Raw genomic sequence first — 26,768 nt, 5'->3', positions numbered from 1 at the left:
AGCAAGCGCAGGGCCTCAGAGAGGTAGTGGGAACCCTGAGAGTCCAAGGGACGAGAGGCAGGATGAGCGGTAGACACGGAAGCCAAATCCGAGGAGGAGACACAGCCTCGAGTTCAGCGGACAAGAGAGGCAGAGGCGGGCAGAGATGACTGCCCCGGGGACGACGTCCGCTCAGCGCAGTTCTCGCCTGTGGGGGGCGGGGGGGAGTGTGCGGTTCCCAGGCGACGCTGGGGAAGGTCTGGAGACATTCCGGGTTGTCACGACTGGGGGTATTACCGGCATCTAGTGGGCCAGGAATGCTGGTAAACATCCTACCACAATACACCGGACAGCCTCACACAACCAAGAGTCATTCAGCCTGAAATGTCAACAGTGTCGAGGCTGAGAAGCCCTGGGCTATAGTCCACACTGCTCTGGATGCTGAAGCTCAGGTCCTGATAGCTGGTGGCCTGCAGGGGCCTCCCTCCGGCCTGGAGGGTAACAGGTAGCCGTGCTGCTGGGAGGCCAGTGGGCACAGGCCAGCGGGCAGGCCAGCACTGGGGGGTGGCGGGCGTTCTCTGTGGGCAGCCCACTCACAAGCAGCGTTCAGCACACAGAGCTGGTGGCCAGCCAGCAGAGGCTGTCCTAGAGGGGTTGGGGCTGATGGGCCATCGGCGCTGCCGGGGGCAGAAGGGCGGACACCCTTCGTGAAGCTGTACTAAGCACTTAGTGTGATGAAATCATCACTATAAGGAAGTCGCATCCACTTTTCTTTACAAATCCCCCGAGGGAGCCAGTTTCACTTTAATGACGTCCATCTGTGCAGAAGGGCTAAGTGAGGGGACAGTGCGGGTGGGGCAGGAGGGGCTCCCAAGGCTCCTCCTGGGCACCACGCACACCAGACTCAGCCTGCTCATAGGAAGCGGCAGGTGGCCAGCTTTGGTTGCCCTTGGGCTGTGAGGAGAGCAGCGACTGGACACTCCAAAACATCCCTAGGTCCTCTCTGCTGGATATCTGGGCTTGTGAAAACGCACGACCCACTTAGACCCAGCAAGAAACGCTTGGAACACACTAGGTGCTCACCCTCAGGGCTGCCTCAGCTGGACCCCCTGCAAAGGGTCCTGGTTGGTGAGAGAGTACCGCTGGTTTCCCCGCCAGGAAGGCCCCAGGCAGACCTGGCCAGAGGGCAGGCACACCTGGCCCGGTGCCCGCCCTGCTGGCGGGAGGGCAGGAAAGAGTCCAGGAAGACTGGGCAGGTATACACATGTTTACACACAAATGTGTGTGTCTGCTCACGCACACACATCTGCTCAGAAGGCTCCGGACTCCCTTGGGACTTGGGGCCCAGCAGGACCTAGAAGAGATACAAATGCTCCCAAGAGGGGCTGCTTCCCAAAGGGCCTGCAGGGAAGGAAGGCAGAGTAGTTGTGACATTAGGAGCTTGCCCAGCGGGAGGTGCTGCCGCTATGACTGCTGCAGAAAGAGGTGGGAAGGAGAGACCAGGCCCATGGCAGCCCCCCGTGTGCCCATGCCCAGCAGGGGCAGCTCAGCTCCATGGAGACAGGGCCAGGCACTGCACTGCCGAATCCTTACCTCGCACATACAGGTTAGCGGGGGCCGAGTAGCGTGTGCCTGCGGAGTTGGTCGCCACACACTCGTACTTGCCTTGGTCCGACTCCTCACTGCTCTCAATCTGCAAGGCACCTGTGGGGACATGAAGACAAGGCTCAGGCCTGGAACACGGGGAGAAGTCTCGACGGCATTTGTGGCTCGTGTTGACCAGATGCTGCAGACACCTCAGAGTCAGTGCTGCTTCCAGGAAGCTCTCACTGACTAGCCCAGTGGCCGCCTGGTGGGAACCAAGGGTTGTGCCCTGGAGCACAAGCCCGCCCCGTCGCGAAGTGCAGTCGGGCCTGTCGGCTCCGCCTGGGCCCTACCCCCAGTCCCCAACTCCACTGAGTGTCCACCGCGCTTCGGTCCACTGGAGCCTGTTTGCAAGTGAATGTACCCACTAATGCTCCTGGCTGTGCCAGGCCACGCGGAGCCAGGCGTGGGTGGAAGCAGCCTGCAGGCCGGCTGGCCTGGGATGTGCCAGCATGCAATGCCCTCATCGGGCAAGAGCCTGGGAAACTGCCACCCACCAGGACCCCATAGGAAGGAAGGAGCTTGCCTTGGGGGCCTGGGGCCCAGCAGCCTCGGCTCACAGCACCCGTCCTCCCCTCCCACACCACCCTCACCCCACCAGCCCCACCCATTCCGGCTCCTCTCCTCAGCCTGGTCCTGCTAAAGTGCTTCGACCCACCACGGCTCCTGCATAATTCAGGAGGCTAATGGAGGCTGTAGCTCCCACTCAGGCCGGCGCCCTGAGGGGCTGCTCTGGCCACAGGCGGACAGACAGGAGCCAGGACTGGGGAGGCGGGGGCAGCTGGAAAGGACCCTCACAGAGGGTAGAGGGAACCTGGGCTTGGGGCCAGTCCTGGTAGGTCCAGGTCGGGGAGCCCAAGGCGGGGGTGGTGGTGGGGAGGAAACCACAGGACTTGGCCACTCCCCCAGCCCTGACAATAAACACTTGAATAAACTGCTTGGGAGAGCACACTGGGCAAGCTATCTGTGACAGTAACACCCTGAGGCACAGGTAACACCCCTTCCCTGGAACAAGCCCACAATCACACCCACACGGGACAGTCCAATGGACAGTTAACCCCACAGGACACAGCCTGACAGAAAACACCGCCTGCACAGAACAGCTAGAGCGACCCTCACAGCCCACTCTTCCCAGGACCCCAGCTGGCTGGCAGTCACTCCCACCTGGGACACAGAGACCCTGCTGGCCCCCACCGGACTGGGCTGGACAGAGGCCACAGGAAGAGCTCCAAGCCAGGCTCTCATAGCCCAGGCCCCAGGGCAGGACACCCACGGGTCCGAGCTGCAGCCCCCTCACCGCCTGACATCCCTCTCCCACCCCCCAGACCGGGGGCAGCAGGAGATGCTGTGAACACCCCAGGGGCTTGGGAAATGGAGACAGGAAGGGGGCTTCCCAGGCTCAGCCCTGCTGCAGGCCAAGGGCTGGCCTCCTCTGCGGTCCTGACTTCACTGGGCATCTGGGAGTGTGAGGGCCCAGGGCACATGCCAAATACCCTTCGCCTGCAAGAGCAGCTCAAGGGGCACCCAGTAGGTCATGTTCATGGGATGGATGGACGCTGTTACAGAAAACATTCATTCAAACAGGTGGGGGTCACACCCCTGGCTGGGGCTGCACGAGGCTCAGCTCGGCTGGGGGACGGTGCCACAGACAGGAACAGGAGTACTGCCTGGGGGAGATCGCTGCTGGAGAGGGGGCCCCAACGCAGACCCTGAGCCTATCTGTGCACGACACCCCCGAACTGGACCAGCCTCCACCTGCTCTTCCCAGCCCCAGCTTCTTCCCTGAGACCACCCTGGCCCTGGACTCTGAGTGTCTAGATGTGCCCAAGGACACTTGAAAGGTGGAGAGAAAATGATGCGAGTAAACAGCACGGAAGCAGCCGTTTCACAGCGTGTGTGCTCTGCCAGGCACTACCCGAGTCCTTATCCTCTCCTCTAACCCTCAGCCCCATGAGGTGGGGCTTTGGCCCCAATGTAAAGAGGAAACAGGCTTCTGGGAGGTAAATCAATTTTCTGAAGATCACATAGGTGGTGAGTCTCACTTGAACCTGGATCTCTGAGTCCAGAATCTGGGCTTTGACCCTCAAGGCTGCAGGGTTCCTACGTGAAAACAGCCAGGGATTAATAGGTCAGAGGATCTAATCACATAGGACCCTGTATTTCTCAGCTGCCATCCCACCCTCTACACTAAAGTCTTATCTACATGTTCCTCCTAGTGTTTCATGGGCTGAGGCCTTTATGGATGGTCCTCATTTTACTATAGGATCAGGATGTTAAAGTTATGTGACAACTGAGGGCCCCAAGACAAAGGAGGTTCTCGAAAAGAAGGGCAAGGCTTGGTCATGCTCCCCCATCTCACAGCAGGACCCTCCCTCCATGGCCAGCCTTGGGGACCAGCGCCTGGCTTCACTGCAGGAGCCAACGGGTCCCTTCTGTGGGGCTGGCCTAGAAGGCCTGGGCCATAGGGCTTGCCGTCCCCAAGGCGGGGCTCAGCCGAGTCTCTTCACAATCCAGACTTGCAATGGATGGGTCCACAGGAGGGAATGACCGAGAGTGGATGTGTGTAGTGGCCGGTGGTGTCGAGGGGGCCAGAGCTGGAGATGAGGCTGGAAAGGTCGGGATGGGGATGGGGGAGGTGACGGACTGGACGGGATGGAGTGGTGGTGAGCAGTGGCGAGGTGTGGCGAGGCGAGATGCACGGACAGCATTCTTACCTCTAATTGGTGAACCACCTGGCGAGGTAATTTGAATGCAAATAAGATCAGAGAGAAGCATTAGTACAAAAGGAAGGAAAGCCACAAAAAGCCAAATCAGATAAAATAAAACACGAGAAAAGGGCCTAAAATACTCGGAAAAATCGAGGCCAGAGTTAGGCTGACGCAGGTAATGTGTGTGCAAGCACCAGGCTGAGTGTGGGTGAAGCTGTGCCCCCCCCAGGCCCTGGAACTACTTTGAGGAGGGGGACGGGGGGCGGGGCTCGCAGGACTGGGGGTGTGGGCATCAGGACAGTTGGTGGGTCGGGGCTCCTGCAGACCCCACTGGCTGAGGCCAGTCGAGGGGGAGGTGAAGGAAATAGGGAGCAACCCCACCCCGCAGCCACCCAAATCCACAGGTGGGTAGATTTCAAAACAAAGCACTTACCAAAACCAACCAGGGCATTTAAGCAGACAAAAGAAAGGGCCAAGAGCAGGGCTTGCCATAGGTGGCCACCAGACCAGGCTTCCCTAACAACCACACAAGCCCACCCTGCCGCACAAGACGGGGCTGAATTCACAGCCTCGTGGCAGACTCCCTGTAAAGACCACTCGACTCTGCTAAAAACTGATTACTGAGCTTCTCCCCAGCCTGACTGGCAAGAGCCAGAGGCCAGTGCCCACCCCTTGTCTGTTCAGTGCTTCGTAATCCAGGGGAGCAGCAGCTGAGAGGGCCAAGCGCTCTCTCCCCGAAGGCCTTCTACAGGGCTAGTGCGAAGTCTGAGCAGGCTCCCTTCCCAACCGGGCCTCCTCTGAGGCTGTGCTCAGACCTCTCTTCCACCACCGCCTCATCCAGAGGCGAGAGGAGCTTGTGGGTGGGCCCAGGCCAAATGCTGTCTCCCCAGCTCCGCTCTGTCCATCTCCGGGGAGGGAAGTGTGCCAAGAGACAAATGCTGATCACTATCCCCCTGAACCTGATGACACCTGCCCAGGAGGAACGATCATCCATCACTCACCAGGGGGTGGGGGGGGGATTATTTATCTCCGTGCAGAAATGAGGAAACAGAGGCTGAGAAACACTCAGTGGCCAAAGCCCAAAGGTCACACAGCTTTTGAGTGAAGTGGCAGGAAGCGACCCAGTGTGTCTGGCACATGGCCTTCCCACTGCACTAGGCTGCCTCCTGCAGACACAAAGGCTGGACAGAGGGCAAAGGCAGCTTGTTGGGACTTGGAGTGTGCGTGTGGTGGGTGTGGAGAGACTGCCTAGAAAGAACCATCACATGATCCTCCAAAATCAATCCAGGAACCTTCAGTACCCCTAGACCCTTTCAGAGGATCCACAAGGTCAAAAACAATTTCATCAGAGTAAGAAATTATTTGCCTTTTTCACTCTTGTTCTCATATACAGTGGGGTTTTCCAGAGGCTCCATGATGTGAGATACAGCAACAGACTCAATGCAGAAGCAGACAGGAGAATCTAGCCGTCTTCTGTCAAGCCCAAAATTTAAAAAGATTTGTAAAAGTGTAAAACAACGCTGCTCTTTTTTCAGTAAATGTCTTGTTTTAGAAAATATGATTATTTTTCATTAACAGTAATGGGGTTTTAAGTTATTTTAAAGTAGATTAATAATTTAAGATCTTCTTAGTCTTAATATCTAATATAGTAAATATTGACAGATAAAACCTAAAACAAAAGCTCTTTTGGGCCCTCTGATAGTTACAATCCGAGGTCCTGAGACCAGAAAGTTGACAACCACCGATCTACTCCTGGGGTCCTGGCCTGACCTGGGAGGGGGCGGCAGTGTAAGTGGCCCAGGTCTGGGACCCCCTAGCTTCTGGCCTCAGCTCTTCTGAAACCTAACCTGCTGCGTGGTGAGTCCCTGGACATCTCAGAACAGCCAGTCCCCCTTCAAAATTAACTGAGAATTTTCCTTTTCCATTTCACAAGGTGGCTGCGAGAGACAAAGAGGGAAACCTGTGAGTCAGCCCTGCCCATGAGACGTGCCCGTGCGCTCAGGCCAAAGGGAAGTTGTGACCACGCGCTGACAGCACGTCCTCTTGGCAGAGCCGGAGGATGGCAGGGCAGAGCAGGGGGACGGGCTCCTGCCGTCAGAGCCGGGGCTGCAGGCCTCAGGCCCACGCCAGAGGCTGCTCTGCACTGCCCTCTGGGTCCCATCCGCTGCGGTCGGCGGGCTTCCTCTGGCAGCCAGATGTTGGCATCTCTGCTCCAGGCCCTGCAGTCTCGGCTCAGGTGTTGGGGGGTGTGGAAGGAGACCGCTCTGTGGGCGTTACATTGTCCTCGGTGTATAAACTGTGACAGGAATGGCAGCTCACACACTGAGGCCACCTGGACGAGTGGGGCACAGGAGGTCTCCTCAGGGTGCTGTCTGGGCTCGGCGGAGCACGTGGCCAACAGTTCCTGTCAGGACCCAGTGGTGGCTCTGAGCCCCACCCACGGCTCCAGGGACACTGTCTGCTCCAGACTCGATCTCCACTCTCCCCGAGCCTGTCCCACTCCCCACGGGCCCACCCTGGCTCTCACGTCCAAACTCTTCAGGAGACTCCTGTCGTTCTGGCAGGTCACCTCACTTCAGTGAGAAACGTGCCTGTTGAGCAGAGCTCACACCTGGACACACGCCACCAGCTGCCTCCTCCCCAGCACTGCTCTAGGCCACACCCTGGTGACATGTGCTGCGGCTCAGCCCAAAGATGCCTGAGGAGTTCTGGCCACTGGTGAGGTGCGGGGGCTGAAGTCTGGACAGAAGGGGACTGTGGAGCTCTGCAGCCCTTGCAGGGTCCAGCCGTTCCTCAGGCTCCACGTTTTGCACATGTGATACTTAAAGGTTCCCTGTGGACCTCAAAGGGGAGCTCCCTGGCCCTGCGCTTCCAGGTGTGAGCCCAGGGGACTCCCTTAACTCAGCTGTACAGTGAGCATGATAATGACAGCCTGCCCTCCTTTGCAGGGTTGCAGGAGAATCCACTGCAACCAAAGGCAGGAAGGCGCTTTGTAAACTGTCGGTGGTGCGTAAACCGTGAAAGTCTCTGTAAAACAGCTGAGTGCTCGGGGGCCTGATTTCACTCTGTGAAGGGATATCCCTGCCACTGTGCACAGAACAGGCCCAGCACATTCTGAAATGGTAACAGGACAGGGGAAGCAGCTACCAAGGGCCAGAATCAGGCAGTAATGGCGGAGTGTCCTATTTGTTACCTCCATCTGGAGGTGAGATGACTGAGCCCCTTCAGGTGCCATCTGGTTCCATCCTAGTGGCTGGATTCTGGGCCTACAACCCTCAGATCACAGCTGCCCAGGGGCAGAAAAGGTCTAACAAAGAGGTCTTTCCTGAACCTGGGAAGCAGAAGGAATGGACATCAGTCTGTAGGTACAGGGTCTGAAGGTCATGTTCATGAAATCATTCATCAACAAGGGCTCAGAGATACCTGTCCTATAGCTGGGCTTGTATGGGGCACTGGGGCGGGGCGGGGGGGGGGGGCCTCGCAAAGGGGAGCCAGACCAACCTTCCCTGTAAGGAGTGTCCGGCCTCTCTGAGCAGAGCTGGAGCCAGATGGTAAAAATTAAAGCAGGATGAGTCCTAAAGCATCAGGTTTTGGGCAGAGAAGAGGGGGGCTTCACATTCTTATGAATGTGAGCAGAGGGCCAGGATGGGGTCAGGTGGCTCAGTACAAGTGGGGGGTAGTGAGAAGCAACAAGAGCCATGTTCCCAGAGCCCGCGCCATATGCCAGGCAGTGAGCTAACACTCTGACTGCCGCTGTCTCACTTAAGAGTTTATTGCAACTCCTTTTTGAAGATGAAAAAACTGCAACTCCAAAAAGTTAAATACCTTCAATAACTTAACTGAGGCCACAGAGCCAGCAAGTGGTGTAGCCGGAACCCAGTGAGATAAAGCTGCAGGTGGGAGGAGAGGAAGGTACGGAGGGGCTCTCCGTGTGTCTTGTTCAGGGGCGCGCGTCTGACTGTGTAGGCAATGACGGTGTCAGAGCAGATGACGGAGGGACACGAGCAGAAAACTCTGAAGGCTGCTGGAGGGTGGATTCCAGGGGAGAGCCTGGAGGCAGGGAGGGCAACGTTTGGCAGCCTGGGACACGGCCAACGCAGGCAACGAAAGGAGAAAAGGGGAACTTGAGAGTCCCGATGGCGACAAATCAAGAGGAGCTGGGGGGTTCCTTACTGGAAGCGGAGTCAGGGTTTCAGGTCGGGAGGCTGCTACGCAAAAAGAGAGGGTCAGCGGGGAAAGGGTACGGCTGTTTGAAGGGAGACATCGCTCACCACAGTCAGGGTGACGGCCAGAAGACAGATACATTTTTTTGGCCTAGAACACAGGCAAGATGTTTGGGTTGGAGAGACAGATCTGGGAACTGCAGGAGTGCGGAGGGTATCTGAAGCTGCAGGAGTGGGCGAGCAGGCCGGGGCAGGCTCTGGCCAAGGGGCAAGGGCAGGGCTCGCCAGCTTCCCGGCTGGAGGAACAGGCAGAGTCAGAGGGAGCTGCAGGGCAGACAGAGAAAAGCCAGGGAGCCAGGGGAGGGAGTGGTCAAGGAGGAGGGAGGGGCGTGGACTGCTGCTGAGAGGAGGAGGAGGCTGCTGCCAGAGCAGCACTGGGTGGAGCACTGGGTGGGAGCCAACGCACAGGGCAGTGACTGTGTGGCCCGGGGCCGGCACACAGCTAGCACTACATAAATACTTGATGAACGAACGCGCGAGGCAGTGTGCCTTCCCAGAACTGCTGCCATGGACAGTCAGCGCCATTCGGGGCGGAGGCCAGACCTGCGGGCAGGACCATCTGGCTGCCTGGGGAGCCTGCCTGGGGGAGTGTGGGGAAACATAGAGGAGCCGAACTGTGCCGGCCGCTGGGCAGCGCTGGGCAACGGCTGCAAATGCTGCCGGACTGCTTCCTGCTTTGATTATGACTGTTTTAATTAACTGCGCTACAGCTGCCTCCATCTTGTTGAGTTTTAATTAAATTAAATGAGCTAACACTTCGTAGGCTGTCTCAGGCGGCCGTGGCTGGGGCCGGAATCCTGCCCCTGCTGGGCAAATCATCTCTCCCTCCTCCCTGGCACCAAGGGGGTGCCTGGCAGGCGGGAGCTCGTGGGGAGGGGCTGGCACCCCAGGGAGAGGTAGGGGTGTTCTGAAGCCCGCAGGGCCTGAAAGAAGCAGAGTCATGTCCTCCTTCACAGTGTAGACATCACGGCTGAAGGGAAGCAGAGGCTCTGGCTGGCTCTGGCTGGCCCTGGCCAGCCCGCCCGAGCTCCCCATCCCGCGGCTAGCAGGAGGACTTTGGACCAAGGCCTATCAGTCCAGCCACGCTGGCGGCAGATGCAGAATGCAGCTAAGCTGATCCTGGGCCTCCTTTTCCGCCTGCTCTGTTCTCACAAAAACTGAATCAATTATCCTGGCAGGAGCCTCGCAGGCAGATCGATCAACGGGGCGACACCTCCCGCCTGGTCAAGATGGTATCCTTGCTCCCAGGGCTCCACACTGGCTCTACTGAGACATCTAGAGGAGACAGGTGGCCCTGGTGGCCGAGGGGCGGCAGCAACTCCCCCTGGTCCCAAGCTCTGCAGTCCAGCCTTTTGAAGCCTGATGAATCAGGCATCTTTGGCCTCTTTCCCTGCCATTTGGAGAAGTAAAGAGAAGCACCATCCAGTCCCCCCCTCTCAGGCCGGGCTGCAGGGAAGGTGGAGGATGAACACCCACAGAACAACTATGCAGAGGCCAGCACCAGGCTGGGCACAACACTCGTGCCGTGAGGAGCAGAGCTGACACGACGTCTGGAGTAGGACAATCCCAGGATGGTGAAAGAACCACCGATGACTAGCCCTCACTGCGAAGCTCTCTTGCTGGGTCAAGAGGGTCTAGAGCAAGATCTGGCCCACCCGCTAGGTGCCCTCTGCTCAGCCCTGGAGGGTCACCGCCAGGCTGAGGCCTTCCGGGGCACGCAGGCCCAAGAGGGAAGGCTGTGCTGCGTTTGGGCCCCACACCTCTCCTCCCGTCTGTGCAGTCCTCTGCTCACCTGAACGCAGCTGCTTGATGCGCCCGTTGCTCGTGGCGGGATCCACAGGGAGGAAGTCCTTGAACCACGAGATCTCAGGATCTGGATTCCCGCCTGCGGCGCACAACATGGTGGCCGTGCGCGCTTTCTCCACCACCTTCAGCTGGGGCCCCATGTCGATGGAGGGGAACCCGGGGGGCAGCTGGTCCTCTGCAGACAGAGAGCAGATGTGCGTGTTAGGGCGAAGATGCCCTGACTCCCAGGCTGGCTGGAATCCTCAAGAGTCAAGAAAGATTCTTCTCTCCCAGACCCCTGACTTCTAAGCAGAGCCCTGCGTGCCATGACCCGGGCCGACCCTTCCCAGGGCCAGAGGCGGCAGTGGGGCCCACCCGGCCCCGTCAGCGAGTTGGTTTCCAGGTCTGAGAAGCAACGGCTCAGAATGAAGATGTCAGCACTTCTCTCTCTGGGTCCTAGGAAAAACAAGGAGTGACGCTCTCCTGGCCATTGCAGAAAGTGCCACCCGGACGCTGGGCTCACAGCTGACGCGGTGGCATCGACAGCCACACCCACCCTGAAGGCTCCCGGAATGGTCCAGCACCCACACCCGTCTGCTCCCGCTGCTACCTGTATCCAGCCTCCAGCTCTACCACATGGTAGAGCCCACGTCACAGCCTGGGTTCTGGCCCTGACTCCGAGCACCCCCACCCTACCAACGAGCCACCCTTGACCCCTGATCCCTGACTCTGACCCAGCCTCTACTGCAGCTTTGACCCTGACCCTCCTCCCTCACTCAGGCCTGACCTGGGGTCCAGACTCAGGCCTGGGGTCCATGTCCGAGCATGTGGAAGCTAAGGCAATATAAAAGCTCTGAGAAGACCAAAATTTATGGGGGCGGGGGGCGGAGCGCAGGGGGAGGAAGGGAGAAAACTCCTCTCTAGCTGCTGTCTTCTAGCTCACAGGAGTTACTTCCATGGGTCAGCAAGGACAGATGTCAGCAGCTCTCCCCTGCTCCCCCTGCACATGGACTCCTGAATCAGCCCTGAGGGTCTGGGGGGCAATGTGCCCACTCCCCACCCTTGGAAGCACAAGGGGCTGGGAGCACAGGGTCCAGGCTAGTGCAGATCAAGTGGGACTCCCACCTCCACCACTAACGAGCTATAATCTGGGTGTGTTACAAAATCCTTTCCATGACTCCTTTTTTATCTGAAAAGGGGGTTTAAGCGCCTACCTTGTAAAACCATCGTGAGGATATCTGATAATACGCATGAGGTGCTGGAGAGTGCCTGACCATGAATCTGCACCCAATGAACATGAGCTGGCGTTATTACTACTAACGAGGGCTGACTGGGGCAGAGAGGTACCAAGGCCAGGGCCTGGGGCCCTCTGTCGCGTCCTGGGCTGGCAGGAGGCTCTTCCCCCAGGAGGAAACCACAAACTGTGCGAGCTCATCAGAGCCTCTCCACCAGTGTGGACGCCAGGCGTGCCCCATCGGGGGAGGGGAACACTGCCACCGTCAGTCTCCTGGCGGGGGAGTGGGGCCCCATGGTGGGGGAGACCAGGAGGCTAGCAAGGCTCCGCACCTCCTTCCCACAGGCCCGGCACAAGATGGGTATATGGAGACATTTGCTGAGGTCAGGCTCCTGTGCCAGGGGAAAGGCACGTGGTATTCTCAGAAGGGAAGAAAGTAAAGGACAGCAGCGCTGTCCTGCCTGAAAATTCTCAGAGGCCCAGGGAGACTGATGGAGGGGGGGAGGGGCAGGCAGTAGAGAAAGCTGGAGGAGCCCTTGAAGGCAGAGGCAGGACATCCCTCTGTCTGGTGCCAGACCCAGGGGGTTCTCTGCCAAGGCTCCAGCTGCCAGGACATCCCAAAGGGACTGTGGTCCCAGCAGGAGATGGGGCCTGGAGGTGGGGAGCAGTAGGACTCCCAGCCTGGCTTTGCCTCCCCAGCTTCCCAGTAGCTGGCAGTACACTTCCCCTATAAATTCCAGGCCTGACCTAAGCATCTCTGTGGCTGTACATATGACCCCAGAGTCCTAACTTTCAGCTGATTAAAAAAAAAAAAAAAAAAAAGGTTTTATTCATTTATTTTTAGAGAGAGGGTAAGGAAGGGAGAAAGAGAAGAAAAGAAACATCAATGTGCGAGAGATACATCAATTGGTTGCCTCTCGCATGCCCCTAACCTGGGGACCTGGCCTGCAACCCAGGCATGTGCTCAGACTGGGAATCGAACCAGCAACCTTTTGGTTCACAGGCTGGCACTCAATCCACTGAGCCACACCAGCCAGGGCTCAGCTGATTTTTAAAAGGAAAATTTAAACGGCAAGAAAGGAAAGGATGGAAATGAGGCAGGACTTGGGGGTGCACTAAGAAGGGGAACAGCTTCCATTGTTGGCCCTGCTACCACCTGCTTTTATAGGAAGGCCCAGGCAGAGCCTGAGACCCGGGGCTCCCCTAGAACCCCCTCCCTGTTCTCCCCAGCAGCTGGGGGTGCGCAGCACTGCCAGAGCCATCTTAGCCCAGCAGGGCGCCAGTCTAGTTCTTCCCAGATTGAGATCTCTCAATAACACCTGCTAAGCCCTCCCAAGCAATGGCGGTGAGGGTGCACAAAGGGGACAGGTCTTCCCAGAGTTAGGGTCCAGCAGGCAGCTGACCCCGACTCTACCAGCAGGGTACTGATCAAGGAGAAGGGAAGAAGTACAAACATCTGCAGCCCCACATCCTAGGAGTCTACTCTGAATTCCTAACACAGAGAAGGTCTTTGGGATGTATGCCAAATTAAGGACAATTAATTTTCCTCCCTCAATTATCGCGCCCTCAATGGCTCCATCCTTGGCTCAGATGATCCCTTAGGCACCGCCGCCAGAGCCTAAAGCCGGCATGTGCAAAGAGCCGTCCCTAACACAGCAGGGCCCAAAAGCCACTCCCCTGTGCCAAGAGGGCTTCTAGGCAGAACTCACACGACTGCATTCTGCCCCTCAGGAAGGAGAAATGTATCTCTCAGGGGGACTCCAGCCCCTCAGGAGTGACCACTGCTGTCTCTTCCTTCTATGCTCACCTGGGCGCCTCCAGCACACTCACCCGCAGCCAAGCGCAGCAGTCAGCGACTGATGCCCGTTGTGTGCCTCGGACAAGGTGAACACTGGGCATGCTGTTGTAAACTCCACCGACTGGCACATTTATCCCCTACGCCCTAGCACCCCTGCCCAGATACCCGCAGGAGCACCACTCAGGATAAAGGCGATGGAAAACTCCTGCAGATGTCACATGACCACGCCAAACCATCATCAAGGATTGGGGAAACTGAGGCCCAGATACGACGGAAGAGAAGTTGTGTTAATGGGGCATTTACTACCTAATAGGTACGGAGTTAAAATGCTTTACAAAATGATTTAATTTCTTCCAAAACCCTGAGGTATATAAACAAACGGGGGTTTAGAGAGACCTAGAAACCTGCCCAAGGTCACACAGTTTGTTGGGAGGTGGGGCTGGGATGAGGCCAGGTGTGGGACCAAGTGCACGGCAGGGCTGGGGCAGGGTGGGTCTAGCAGAGGTGAGGGCAGCCCTGGGGACACCCTGCCACCGTTCCGGCTCACCTCCCTAAGGTTGGCTCAGTCCCCCAAAACCACGCCCTCTGCCGTCTTCCGGTGCTCACCACTCCACCGCAGGTTCCCCGCACACAAGCCGCTGCGTTTTTTATTTACTGCAAAACGAACCGACAGTCCCCACACGTGGCCACCCATGGGAAGGCCATGCAACCAGGCTCCAACACCCGAATGTACCCTTCAGGCCCAGTCCGTGCGAAACCAGCCCTGCGGAGCGGGAGGGGAGGAAGGACCCTTCCCCCTCCCTGGCCACCCGGTAACCATAGCAACGGCGGCGGCGGCGCCGCAGCGCGTGCCCCCGAGTCCAGGCGGCGCGCAGCTGCTGCCCCTCCCTCCTCACCTGGGTGGAGCCCCTGCGCCCCCTCCTAGGACCCTCCCCTCCTAGGCGTCCATCCCACTCAACCAATAGGGGGAGGTCCTCACACACCTGCAGCCTCAATGCCGGGCATCTGCTGTCTGTCCCTCGTGGGGCCGGGGTCCCTCCATCCTCTCATACAGGATGGAAAAGGCTTTGGGGACTTTAGAGGTACCGGGAGCCCGTGACTCTACAGCTGTTTGTGGATTCCAGCTGCATCCAGCTGCGTGCATATATGCACACGCAGGGTGCACACACACATGCTCCCAGGGTCTGCCCCCACAGACCTCCATGTACCTGCGGTGGGTGCGCATGTGTGCACGAATGGCTCCTGCTCCAAACTGCGCTGGCTTTTAGATACTGCAGAGGGAGACCTGAGCCCTTTCCCGCTGTCCCCTCTGGGCAGAGGAAGATGACAGGGTGTGTATGTGCATGCTGGAGTGCTGGGAGCCTAAGATCAGAAAGGGGCAGGAGCTTGGCTGAGGTCCCACAGCAGTGGCTCAGTTCACCTCCATAGCTCACCTGGCTTGGTGGCTTCCTGGAGGAGGGAGAAGATGTAAGGTAGGAAACACTTGAGCATGGGAGGCAGGAGAGCTTTCTGGGGGGAGGGAGGGAGGGACTGCCTGAGTAAAGGCTGTGGGAGGGTGGGAAAAGTGAGTCCGGCTGAAGCTAAGGAAAACGCTGGGGTCCTGATAGATGAGATGAGGGTGGGGGTGGACAGGGGATCAGCTTAGGCTGGCGGCAATGACTGGGGGAGGGAGGCTGCTGAGGCCCCCTACAAAGCACACACAGGTCTCTTTGTCGAGCAGAGCCTGCGATGCCTGAGGCGGAGTCTGGGCCAGAGGGAGGGGGCTGCACCAGGAAGGCTGACAGATGGAGACGCCTTGCAGGGTCTCAGGGTGGGCAGCGCCGTCTGTCAGCATGACCGCCTCACCCTGGTTTACCCAGCTCCTTGGCGTCTCTGTGCATATGCAGGGACACACTGGCACACACATACACGGGCTTCCTGGGGTGGCACTGTCTGTACACCTGACCTCCTCCCTGTGTGTGAGTGCTGGGTATGGTCTCACCCTGTCTCTGAACACACACCTAGAAACATGTACAGCCACAGATACACACAGGGTGAAAAAAGACAGGTGTGAAAACAGAAACTTACATGTGCATGTGGAGGGGCACCTGCAGTGGCAAGCACCTGTGGAAAGACTCCTGCCTGCGAACCAAAAGGTCACTGGTTCGATTCCCAGTCAGGGCACATGCCTGCCAGGCCAGACCCTGAGTAGGGGGCGTGCGAGAGGCAACCACACACTGATGTTTCTCTCTCCCCACCCCCCTTCTCCCTCCCTTCCCTTCTCAAAAAAAAAAAGACTCAAGCAAGCCGACCCAGAGGTAGTGCACACAGACATGCAAACACACATGTGGAGGCATTCAGTCAGAGTTACACGTGTGTTGAGACCTGAAGGCACAGGGACAGAGACATGGACAGGACAACACAAAGACATGTTGAGACACATGAAGGAACTTCATGGGCAGCTGCTGGCTTCCCCTAGCCTTCCTGTACCCTAAGGAGACCAAGGCCACCTCACGCCCGGTGCCTGAGGCAGCTCCGCTCTCAGCAGGGCCAGGCCAAGACACCCCGTAGCAAGTCGAAAGGCCTCTCCAGACCCGCAGAGTCCTACTCTCCCCAGAGAGCCTAGCCCCATCCCCAGGCTTCCAGGAAGTAAGGGGGGCCCCGGAAAGCCCTGGGTCCATCTCCCTTTGCTGCTTTCAGTCTCAATTTTCAGCTTTTTCCAAGAGAAAACTCCCACCTTTTCTAGCACTCAGATTTCATCAAACTTGGCATCTTAAAAGCCTGTTTTGTTTTTGAATCTGAGCTGTTTGTGGCCTGTCGGCAGCCGTGGCCTCCCCCTCCCAGTCCCCACTCTCACCCCGGGGCTTCCCTGGTGCTTCACACAGTCCGACTCAGCCTGGTTGATGAGGCTTCCCCACCACACACACCCAAGTGGCCCCAGGGGCCACCGCTGGGCACACACCGTACCTACACTCTGGCTTCCGGACCCTGGCCCACGTCAGACTCTCCTCTTGGGGCTCCCTTCGTCGTCCTTCAGGAGGGTCCTTTTGATCCATTTATGCCCCTGCCCCTCCCCCGGTCAGGCTCAGGCCCAATCCCTCCGGACCGCTGACAGCCTCCCCACTCCCTCCCCAGGCCTTTGCAGCCCAGCTGCCACCCCCACCCCACCCACTGCTTCCTGCCAGCATGTTCCCCAGTGTCAACCGTGACTGCATGGAGGTAAACCCAAATGACTCTTCCCGCTCATCTTGCCTGACCTCTGGACAGCACCCTGCTGACCACCCCCTCCTACTTCACGTCCTCTTTCCTCTTTGGTGTCCACGGCCCCACTCTCTGGTTTCCCTCCCACCTTTCAGGGCCCTCCTCACCACATTCCTCTGCAAACTCTCCTCCCAACATGAAGAGATAGCTTCTGGGGCTCCATCCAGGCCCCCTTCCCTCCCCTCTTGGTTCTCGCTCCCTGGGATTTGCCATTTCCTGACGTTCAAAACTCCACCTCCAGATGTCCCGTGGTGGAGTGTCCGGAGAACCTGAACAGGAACTCCCTGACACCTCCCCTGGACGCTTGCGCGTGCCCAATACACAGATTTCTAACAGGGCTCTTCAACCTGCTCCTGCAAACCAGGTCTTGCTCTCATACCCAAATCTCAGAAAACAGTACCACCACCTAACTGGCCACAGAGCCAGTCGCCCAGAGGTGCCCACCTCCCCAATCCCACAGGTGGCCAGGCAGGCTGCTGCTCTTTCTAAACTGCTTATAGCCCGGTCTCCCTTGCTCTCCTGCCCACCACTTGGGTTTGGCCCACTGCCACCTGTGGCGTGGACAGCAGGACTACCCCCACCTCTCACTGGTCTCCCTCCACCCCACTCTGCACTCCCAGGGGCCTTTCTGAAGCATACACTTGATCATGTCATTCCCCTGATTAAAATCCTCCTTCCTCTGGCAATGAGAGAGGTGGGGCACCTCACCAAGGATGGAGAGTGTGCACACACAGGTCATTTAAAACCTCCAGCTTGACTACCAGTCCCCAGAGCTGCCAGCTCCACTGTGGCCATGAGGCTGGGGGAGGGGGAGGTGAGCGAGGGGCCAGGCACATAGTGGGGCTCTGTAAGCACCTGTGATTAGAGGGCTGGGGGGGGGCCATGGTGGGCACAAGAGAGGTGCCAGTGTGCCTGTGGCTAACAGAAGAGGCAGGTGTACTGCCCATTCCACAGGAGGACCCATTCAGAAAGAGGTCCACTTGGGCCCTTGAAGGCAGATCGGAACTAGAAAAAAAACAACGGGGGATTCTAGGTACCAAGAAACCCAGAGTCTGACATTCAAAGGGCCTCCTGGCAGTGCCCACCTACCTGACCTCTTTCCCACCCCCATGCCTGGGGCACAGAACTCTCCAGGAAATGGACGCAGAGTCTCTTATCTGCATGGTTTCGAATGCCACTGTGGCCACGATGTGGGGGCAGGGCAGAAAGACAGATCACAGAGACCACAGTCACTGGACCCAGAGGCACCTAAGGCAGGCTGCAGCTGCGAGGGCAGGGGCAGAGGCTGGCCTGAGTTCCTGGTCTTCCGTGCTGCAAACCAGGGAGGCGACAGGCCCCGCTTCCCAGAACCGGCCTGTTACCCAGACACAAACGCAGGCAGCAGGAAGGGGGCACATCCTGCCACATGGGAAGTCACCCTCTGCCCGCGGAAGCCCTCCGCCCAGTCAGGCCTGGGCCAGGGGCAGGGAGGGCTGGCTCCCTGGGAAAACACAGGCTCCCTTCCCAGCTCAGCTCCAGGGTCTGCCCGGCTCAGCCCAGCTCAGGACAGGGGCATGTGTAGCTCATCTGCCCTCCTGTCGCCAGGGCTGTTTCCAAAGGGATCATGTGTTGGGGTGGGTGAAGGGGGGTTCAAGAGGTTCTTCATCACCCCACAGGTCCCAAAGCCAGGCAGGGTCAGAGCCAGGGCGGAACCCAGGGGTCCAGGCCCAGCACTGACAGCTCCCCGCTCCAGTCGCTACCCTACCCTGCTTGACAGTTGGCCCCAAGAGCCTGCCCTGACGTAGGAAAGACCAGACACTCCGAGCAGGCAACTGGATTCCTGGGCCCACGTGGCATGAGTGATATATTCTTGGTCAGCCAGCAGACACTAAGGCCAGGTGGGAACAGGTAAAAGGCACCTGGACTTAGTGGGGAGGAGGGAGCAGAAGGAGTCCCAGGGTCTGGGTGGGATCCCTGTCTGGTGCACTCTCCCCGCTGGCCTGGCTGGAGAGGAACCGCTGAGGTGCATCACAGGCACTGACAAGGTCGGACCAGCCCCTCTGCCCCACGTTCACCTTTGCCCCGCACCCCCCCCCCCGGCCCCAGCTCCCAGCAGACCAACAGCTCCGAGCAAGGATCCTGAGCGGTCCCAGAGACAGTGAGCCCAGACCCAGGGTCTCTGACCCCCCAGAGCACCACACTGGCGACACATTCAGCTCAGGCTGCTTGCTGCACACCCCCTTCCTGTACACACAGCCTGTAAGATGCAGGCCACCTTGTGTATGCACCACACCCCCCACACACATTGTCTACTGTGCACGCACACACATACACTGCATGATGTACACCATCTGCTGTACACACCACCCCCCACCGTCTGATGCACACGCACACCCCATGATGTATACCACCTGCCGCGTGAGGTACACCACCTGCTGTGTACACCACACCCCCCACATAACGCCTGATGCGCACTCACATACACACACTTACACAGTCTGCTGCACATCCCCTGCTATGTGTACAGCCTGTAAGGCACACGCCTGCTATACACACTGCACCACACGCACTGCCCTGCACAGAGCACACAGGGCACCCACAACCACAGAATCATCTGCTGTATCCATGACCACAAGGCAAACTCTGCCACCTGCACCCAGAGCCCTCAGAGCCAGGCCCCCCAGGACAACGTCAGAAACAGCTCACCCCTGCACCTCAGCCTTTCCACCCTCTGTTTCCCCCTCCTTCTTGGTCCTTCCAGCATCTACCCAAGTTACCAGAGCCCTGCCACACTTCTGCTGTCTGACCTCCTCCAGGACTTTCCTGACCACTGTCCCGCCTGGCCTAGAACCCACTGGCCCAGATAAATCTGTGACCTCCAGACTGAGCTCCAAGAACCTCACGCCTGCCCCCGCCCCGCAACCCCCTGGAGGGAAAGGCCAAGAAACAAGTCCTGCCTCCCCTCCCCCTCTGCTCCCCCTCCCTAAAGAGGGAAAATGTCAGATTCCCTGTCTCAGTGGTGGCAGCGGGGTGGGTTGGAGGGGGAGTGATTCAGCCGCCTCAAGAGTGCGGAGTGAGAAGAGCTTTTCCTGCCATTACCCAGCGAGGGAGAGGCTGGCTCGCTAATGGCTTCAATTACCACTCAGACAGGAACACTGGGCGGCGGGCTCTGCGCTCCTCACAGTCCAGGATGGGCTCACCCCCAGTCAGCCTGTGCTGCTGCGTGGCCGCCTGGGTATGAGGGCAGCGGGGGCTCTGCCTGGGGAGCTGGGTGCAAAGGCCACGAGCAGGGCTGCTCCCAGAGGCGCCAGCGGAGCTGCATGTAAGGGTGGCTGGCCCTGGTGTGGAGCAAGGCCGAGCAGGGGGCCTGGGACAAACCTGCAGGCCTGGACTCCCTTTTAGGGGTGCGCCAGCCCCTCGCCTGAGCCAGGTCACCCTAGGCAGCCCTCAGCCACTCCCCTGAAGAGCCCAGCTTGGGGTGAGTGGTCCCTGCCCAAAGCGCCAGTCATTCCTACACACACTGGGCTTTGCTGACCAACACAGGAGGCCGGGGGCCGGGGCAGTGTGGGGAGGCGGGCTGGTCACAGTCTGGGCTGCTTTCCTCTGGCCCCACCCCCTGGCACCGTTGAGGCCTCCCACTCCACTCCTTTCTGCCAAGCCCGGAACTGGTCAAGGTTACACAGACCAACATGGTAAAGTCAGCATTTTGTCTTCTGGGTACTGTGTTTCAGGGGCAGGAGGGGCTCCTTCAGGCCCACAGCTCCACCCCCACCCAAACAGGGCGCCTGGATCAGAGAGAAACTTGCCCCACGCTCTCTGCAGCCTCATCAGACGCCTCCCATACCCCAGAAACACAAACCTACCCCAGATCCTGTGAAAGAAACCCTGACCCAAGAAGGCCCCTTGGGATGAAGAAACCCCCTGAAAAGTCTGAATCCCCCTCAGCTCAGGCCCTGGAAGGCCATCCTCATCCTCCTCAATCCTCTGAAAGTTAAAGCTGCCCAGGGCAGCGGTGCGGGTAGGAGACTGCCCTGCGGGGAGAGCCAGGACCGGAGCTGGGGCACGGGGGCTTTGGGGGCACTTCTCTCTCAACACCAACAAGGAGCCCCTTTCCCCAGTATGAGAGTCTGAGGAGATGCTCTCGGGGCAGGAGCCACAGCCTAGCTGTGCAGCCACTCCCAAATGCCAGGGCAGATACCAACGCGGCAGGCGGGGGTCGGGGGCGGGGGCAGTGTTGGAATACGTGTCTTCAGGTCATGAATGGGGAAACTGAGGTCAGGGATGTCAGGGTCACTCAGCAGTGATCCTGGTCCAGGGCCTGTCCTCTGGGTCCCTCCCCTACAGGTAAGTTCCCCTCATGGGGGCAGAAGGGAGGGGCTGTACCACCCAGACAATGCCAAGCAGCATGGAAGCCGGGGACTAGCAGTTCTGGTGTCTGGGCCTCAGAGTGTACAGCTTCTAGCCCTATGTCCCAGCAGCTACCACTCATGACAGAACCCTGGGAAGCACTTAACTGCATCGTATTTCATCTTCCCAACCAGCTTGGGCAGGAGGTACTACATTGACATCTGTAAATACAGAAGGAGCCAATGAAGCTCAGGGGCAGAGTCACTGCCCAAGGTCACAAGGTGACAGAGTGAGTGGTCTGAGCGTCTGCTCTTGACCACTGTCCTCCACTGCCCGTTGAAGCTGGGGGCCCCGCCCTGTCTCTCAGGAGACACAGACCAAAGGAATTACTGAATGGATGCGTGTGTGAACCCATAAAGCCACTGTGTAAAAATGGCCAATGTGAAAATATGCTCAACTGCTCTTGTAATCAAAGAAATGCAAATTAAATTGAGATGTCATTTTTTGCCTATTAACTTGGCAAAGATATTTTTTTAATGCTAATTCCCACTGCTGGTAAGGATGTGCAGCAAAGAGGCCCTCTTATGACCTGCTTGGTGGGGGTATAAACTGACACAGTCTTCTGGAAATACTGAAAACCTTAAAAATGCATGTGCCGTTTTGATCCAGCAATTCTACTTCCATGAATCCAGAATAAGAAAATAGTCAGGAAGGTGAACACACCTTATCTGCAAGGATGTGTGTAACACCTTATTTATAAAAGCAAAAAACTGGGAACACCCTATCCGTCCAACAATAAGGGAATGGCTAAATAAATTAGGGTACTTCCAAGCGACACTTACCCACAGCCATTAAAAATAATGATGCAGAAGAATACTTAATGAAGAGGAAGATGTTCACGGTATTTTTCTAAAAGCAGTCTACAAACCACTGGGCAGAATGTAATCCCATTTTTGTTATATAAGGGCATGCACAGAAAACAGACTATAAGGAACTAACCACATGTTAATAGTAGAGGTAAGATAACAGGTGATTTTTATTTTTCCCTATGTGCTATTTTTTACTTATCAAGTTTGTAATTCTGAGCAGGTATTGTTACTGTAATTTTTTTAAAACAACAATCGATACTATATTTTGAAAATACACGCATATTCAGACTGACGAATCCAGGGTGGCTGGGCGGTGGTCACGTCATGCCCTACCCTGTTTATCACGTCCTCTGTCCCCGGGAGGGGGTTGCACTGTTTTCCCCCTCTTCTCTCTGTGCCCACCAGCTTCACACACACCCTCCAGAAAGGCTCTACCCCCTCCTGCCTCTGGGCCTTGGCACCTGCCCACGCTGCTCCTTTTGCCCAAGGCCCCACCCCAACTCCCACTCACCCTCAGGGCTCAGCTTAGACAACAGCTCCCTTCTTCCTGTGCTGCCCATCCTCGGCGCTGCCCCCACAGCATTTCCTGGAGACTGAAGCCTTGAGGGCCTGGTCAGATGACCCTCTGGACACAAGGCAGCATGAGGGAGTGTTTGGGAATGAATGGAGGAACCATGAAGGGAGAGAAGACACTCAACTCCACACGCAGAGTCCCGGCCCCCCATCCAGGACCCTTGCACCAGGAACACGGCTCTCTGCAGCCCACCGGCAAGCCACCGGAAAATCCGATCCACTGCCACAAACCACGTAACCCCAGCAATACACAGCTGCGGCCCAGGCCTCAGGTCAGACCTAGACCCACCAGGGCAGTGCGCAGCTCAGCAGGGGAATACAAAGACATGAGCACACAGCGGGCCTCAGCACAAGCCAAACAATCCAGGCTGAATCCAGTGACCGCCCTTGTGCATTGCTGACTTTCATCAAGCCCAGAAGGGCCGGTTCTTCTTTCTGCCAGACACACACGAGTCCATGGCGGGCTTCTTCCCAGACATCAGTCCACCCGCCCACCATGCCACGCCCCCTCCCCGGCACATACCTTCCAGCACTGAGAGCTTCGCACTAGTGTTGATCTCTCCCAGGCTGTTGGTGGCCGTGCACTCATAGATGGCTTCGTCTCGCTGCACCCGTAACGGCTGGATCCGCAGCACGGACCCTGCCCCATCATCAAACTCAATCACCTGCCAGAGGACAGACACCTGGTCACAACTCGCTGTGAGTCAACCATCTTCCTGCCTCCAGGAGGAGAGACCGAAGGAGCGGGGATACAGGAGTGGCCTCTGAAGTAGGCAGACCCTGAGCCCCGTCTGCCCCTCCCCACCCGAGGACGTACCTCGAAGCGCTGGGAGCTGACTTTCTTCCCTTTCTTCATCCATGTGATACGTGGTTTGGGTTCCCCTGTGGCTTGGCACACGAAGGAGGCCACCCCTCCCGACAGCCCAGTCTGGTCCTCCGGGACCTTAACGAAGACAGGTTTGCCTGGAGAGATGGAGACACCATGTCACCACAGCATGGCCAACACTAGGTGGCAGTCATGGGGTGGTAGCAAAAAAGACCTATAGAAGAGATAATCGTAGGGATACATAACCATATACATGCTATGTGCCAGGCACTCTTCCAAGAGCTGCAGGTATGTGAAGTGGGTGCTATAATTACCTCTGCTTATAGAGAAGAAAACTGAAGAACCGAGAGGTTGAGGGGTTTGCCCAACGTGACACAGCTGGTTGGTGGCAGAGCTGAGATTCGAACTCATACATCATGAGTCTGGAGCCCATGTTTTACAACCATTCGTTTGTCTCCTATCCCCTGATCCATTCCAAACTCTAGGACAAAGGCATGCCGAGAGCCGCTCAGAACAGCCCCAGCATCTCCCTCAGACTTGATTCTCCCCGACTGCTTTCCACTTAGGTGATGGTACCTCCATCTACCCCAAGGCTCAGGCCGGAAACTGCGACTCCTCCTCTCCTCCGGCCCCCACATACCATCACTCCCGAAGGCCCAGACATTCCACCTTCTAAGTATCTCTGGACGCCTTCCCAGGTGAATGCTTTCCTGTAAATCTGCCCCTCCACCCCGCCCCCACTGACGGGATTATTGCCTTCTGACAGCCGGGATGTCTCCCCAAGTATCCACAGAGAGATAGGGGGAGGGGAAAAAAGGAGGGGGCTCAGACACTGTACTGCCATGCCCACATCACCTGGAGCACCTGTCCCTATGAATCCCACCACCCAGGGTCATAAGACCAAAGACACTGGCCTTCACTGGGACGTAGTAACACCTCGTTAATCCTGACGGCAGATCCATTTCGTATTAATCAGGCCAATGAACAGCTCCAGGAAGGCTAATACCGTGAGAAATGACCTTTCAGTCCACCTGCTTGGTGCCGGTGCATCCAGGCTTGGCCTGGCCCCGGCAAAGAAACATGCGTGTGCAATGATGACAATACTCTGCTAAGCACCTACTCTGCACCAACCAGGTCCTTTATCTCATTTAGTCCTTCATCGTCATTATTGCCAGTTTATAGGCTCAGAAAGGTCGAGTCCCTTGTCCAAGGTCACAAAGCCAATGGAGCGGCACATCTGAGACTGGCATTCAAGCCTGTTTGTTTCCAAAGAACCAGGCACGAAACAGTTCACATGGTATTGTTGGAGGCCTTGTCAAAAGCAGGGTCAGTGGTGTGGTGGGTGCCAAAGCCAGACCGGAGAAGGTCAAGGAGTGAGAGTTAAAGTGGAGAGAGAAGTGACTATTTAAATAAGATTAGCCGTGAAGGAGAAGATAAAGAAAATACGGCACCTGAAGAGAAGGAGAGTTGGAGGAGGTTTGTACATTTTTATTTTTCTTCTTTTTTCCCTTAAGATGTGAAAGACAATGTTAAAATGCTGATGGGAAGAAGCCAGCAGAGAGGAAGTGGGTACCAGTCCGGTGGAGAGAGGAGGGACAGCAGATGGAGCAGGGTCCCCAAGGAGAGGAGGGTCCAAGGGGACCCCCAGTGTCAGGAATGACAGCTGCAGGGACTAAGAGGGGGGAGGGCTTAGCCTCGTGGGGAGCAGGGAGGAACCTGCCTTACAGAGCAGGCTTGGGAGGTTTCATGTGATTATGAAGCAAATCACTCACCCTCTCTGAGCCTCCATTTTCACATCTGCAAAATGGTGCTGGGGACACATCTGTGCAGGCGAGACGTGACGTCTGTCCGCTGCCTGCACAGGCTGGACGCACGGCAGGCCTGGCGTGAGGGCAGCCACTGCTCCCACGGGCATTACTAGTCTTAGAACAACCCCGTGAGGCAGGTCGTACTATCATCCCCATTTCCAAACTGGAGGCTCAGGAGGTGCATAACGGACAAATCACAGAGGGATCTGGGGGTAAGGCCACAGTTTGGGCTGGCGGTCCGAGTCCTAACATCGGGCCCCACCTGGCTGCTCTCGAAGTCGCCGGGGGATAGCCTTGGCGGGAAGACGCACAAGCCTGGTGAGGACCAGAGTGGTATGGGGACAACACAAAGGTTCAGGGCGCCTCAGTTGGTCCCGCCCTTCTCCCGACTGTCCTCTGAAGGAGGCTTTGGACACCCCAGTCTGCAGTTGTCTGCACAGCCTGTCCCTTTCAGATAGGTCCTCTCAGGTAGGACTCTGCCCACTTAGGCTCCACCAGCGCAGGGGGCACCTCTGGCCCGACTCTGCACACGCTGTGCACCCTCCCCCATACCTGCGGCCCTCCAGACATCCCCACCTGCTCGCCTTCGGCACTGCCACCACCTTAGCCCAGACACCATCTTCCCTTCCCTGGGCCCTCCACTCACCTACTGAGCAGTGTCCCTGCCTCAAGTCTTGCCCCCTCCAGTCTAGTCTTTACTCAGCAGCGAGGGTGAACCGATGGCCTCTCTCCCCTGATCGAAACTCTCCAAACAAAATTTAAACTACATGGCAAAAGAGAGCCCTGGCAGGTGTGACCCCAGCCACTTTGCCCGGCTCCAGAGCCCTGGCATTCCTTCTCCTGGATAAGCAGTGTCCCTGGCAGCCACAGGGCCTTTGCACAGGCTATTCCTCTGCCACAAACCTCTTAAGACTACTCTTTAGCCACTAAGTCCTATTTTTACCTTTCTGAACTCAATTTAAAAATCATTTCCTCAGGGAATGTCCCTCTGTCCCCCTTTCCTTGTCCCACCTCCATTAGCTCAGCTCCTGGTTTAAAGCTCTCCGGCAACTCCATCTGCCTCTCTCACAGCACTGCTCATGGTTTGTTATGTGGGTGTGTGAGGTTATTCCTTTCGCTCATGGTTTGTTATGTACCTATGTAAGGCGACTGATTACTTTTTCCACATTTTGGGGAGTATTTGAGTCATAGCTGCTTCTCCACCTAGAACAATAGCCCTGGGCAGGGCAGATACCAAGCCTCCTTGTCTCCTGCCCAGTTGCAGGGCCTGGCCCAGTTCCTGGCATGCAGGGGCATGGAAAAATAAAGAAGCGACCGACGAGAGCGAGCCTCGGGAGGATGGAGTCTGAAGCCCCTCACCTCACACATCAGGAGGAGGGCCCCTCCGCCAGGGAGAGACGTAAGGGTAGAAACCCTCCTTGGCTCCAGTCTCAACGTGTCTGCCTAGAAACTAGAGGCTGGAACCTGCAGAACCGGAATGGCCGAGCGCGTGTGCCTGGGGGCGGGGCGCGGTGGGGCGGGGCCTCGGCGCCAAACAAAGAACTAGAAACTGGGGAGTGGCTCTCAGCCAGGTATAGGTCTAGAGAGAGTGAGAGAAGGAGAAAGGCCTTAGTACTATGTGGAGGCTGGACTGGGCCCAAGGCCTGGGGCCACGGAGGAGGCGGAACACCCCTTGGAGTCTGGAGTGGGGCCAGTGCCCCGCCTGGCCACCCACCCACCAGAGTTTGGCAAGACTAGCAGTGCAGCCCAAGCCTG

At 57.6% G+C, this 26,768-nt stretch overlaps 1 protein-coding gene across 7 annotated transcripts in view; it reads right to left on the bottom strand.

The window, feature by feature from the left end:
* The window catches only part of PTPRF (protein tyrosine phosphatase receptor type F), an 83,488-nt gene that overhangs the window by 37,776 nt on the left and 18,944 nt on the right, over nucleotides 1-26,768 (bottom strand). For all 7 annotated transcript variants that reach the window (XM_054572087.1, XM_054572090.1, XM_054572088.1 and 4 more), the window contains exons 4-7: nucleotides 23,197-23,342; nucleotides 22,903-23,044; nucleotides 10,347-10,535; nucleotides 1,573-1,683 (exon numbers count right to left, since the gene is read on the bottom strand). In XM_054572087.1, the coding sequence (XP_054428062.1) occupies nucleotides 1,573-1,683; nucleotides 10,347-10,535; nucleotides 22,903-23,044; nucleotides 23,197-23,342 (588 nt within the window). The remainder of the gene's footprint in view (nucleotides 1-1,572; nucleotides 1,684-10,346; nucleotides 10,536-22,902; nucleotides 23,045-23,196; nucleotides 23,343-26,768) is intronic.

Source organism: Pteronotus mesoamericanus, unplaced genomic scaffold (genome assembly GCF_021234165.1).
Source record: "Pteronotus mesoamericanus isolate MK-2021 breed Mesoamerican mustached bat unplaced genomic scaffold, CSHL_Meso_final contig_221, whole genome shotgun sequence".
NCBI classification, from domain to species: Eukaryota; Metazoa; Chordata; class Mammalia; order Chiroptera; family Mormoopidae; genus Pteronotus; species Pteronotus mesoamericanus.
This window is presented reverse-complemented; position numbering and strand designations above follow the sequence as displayed.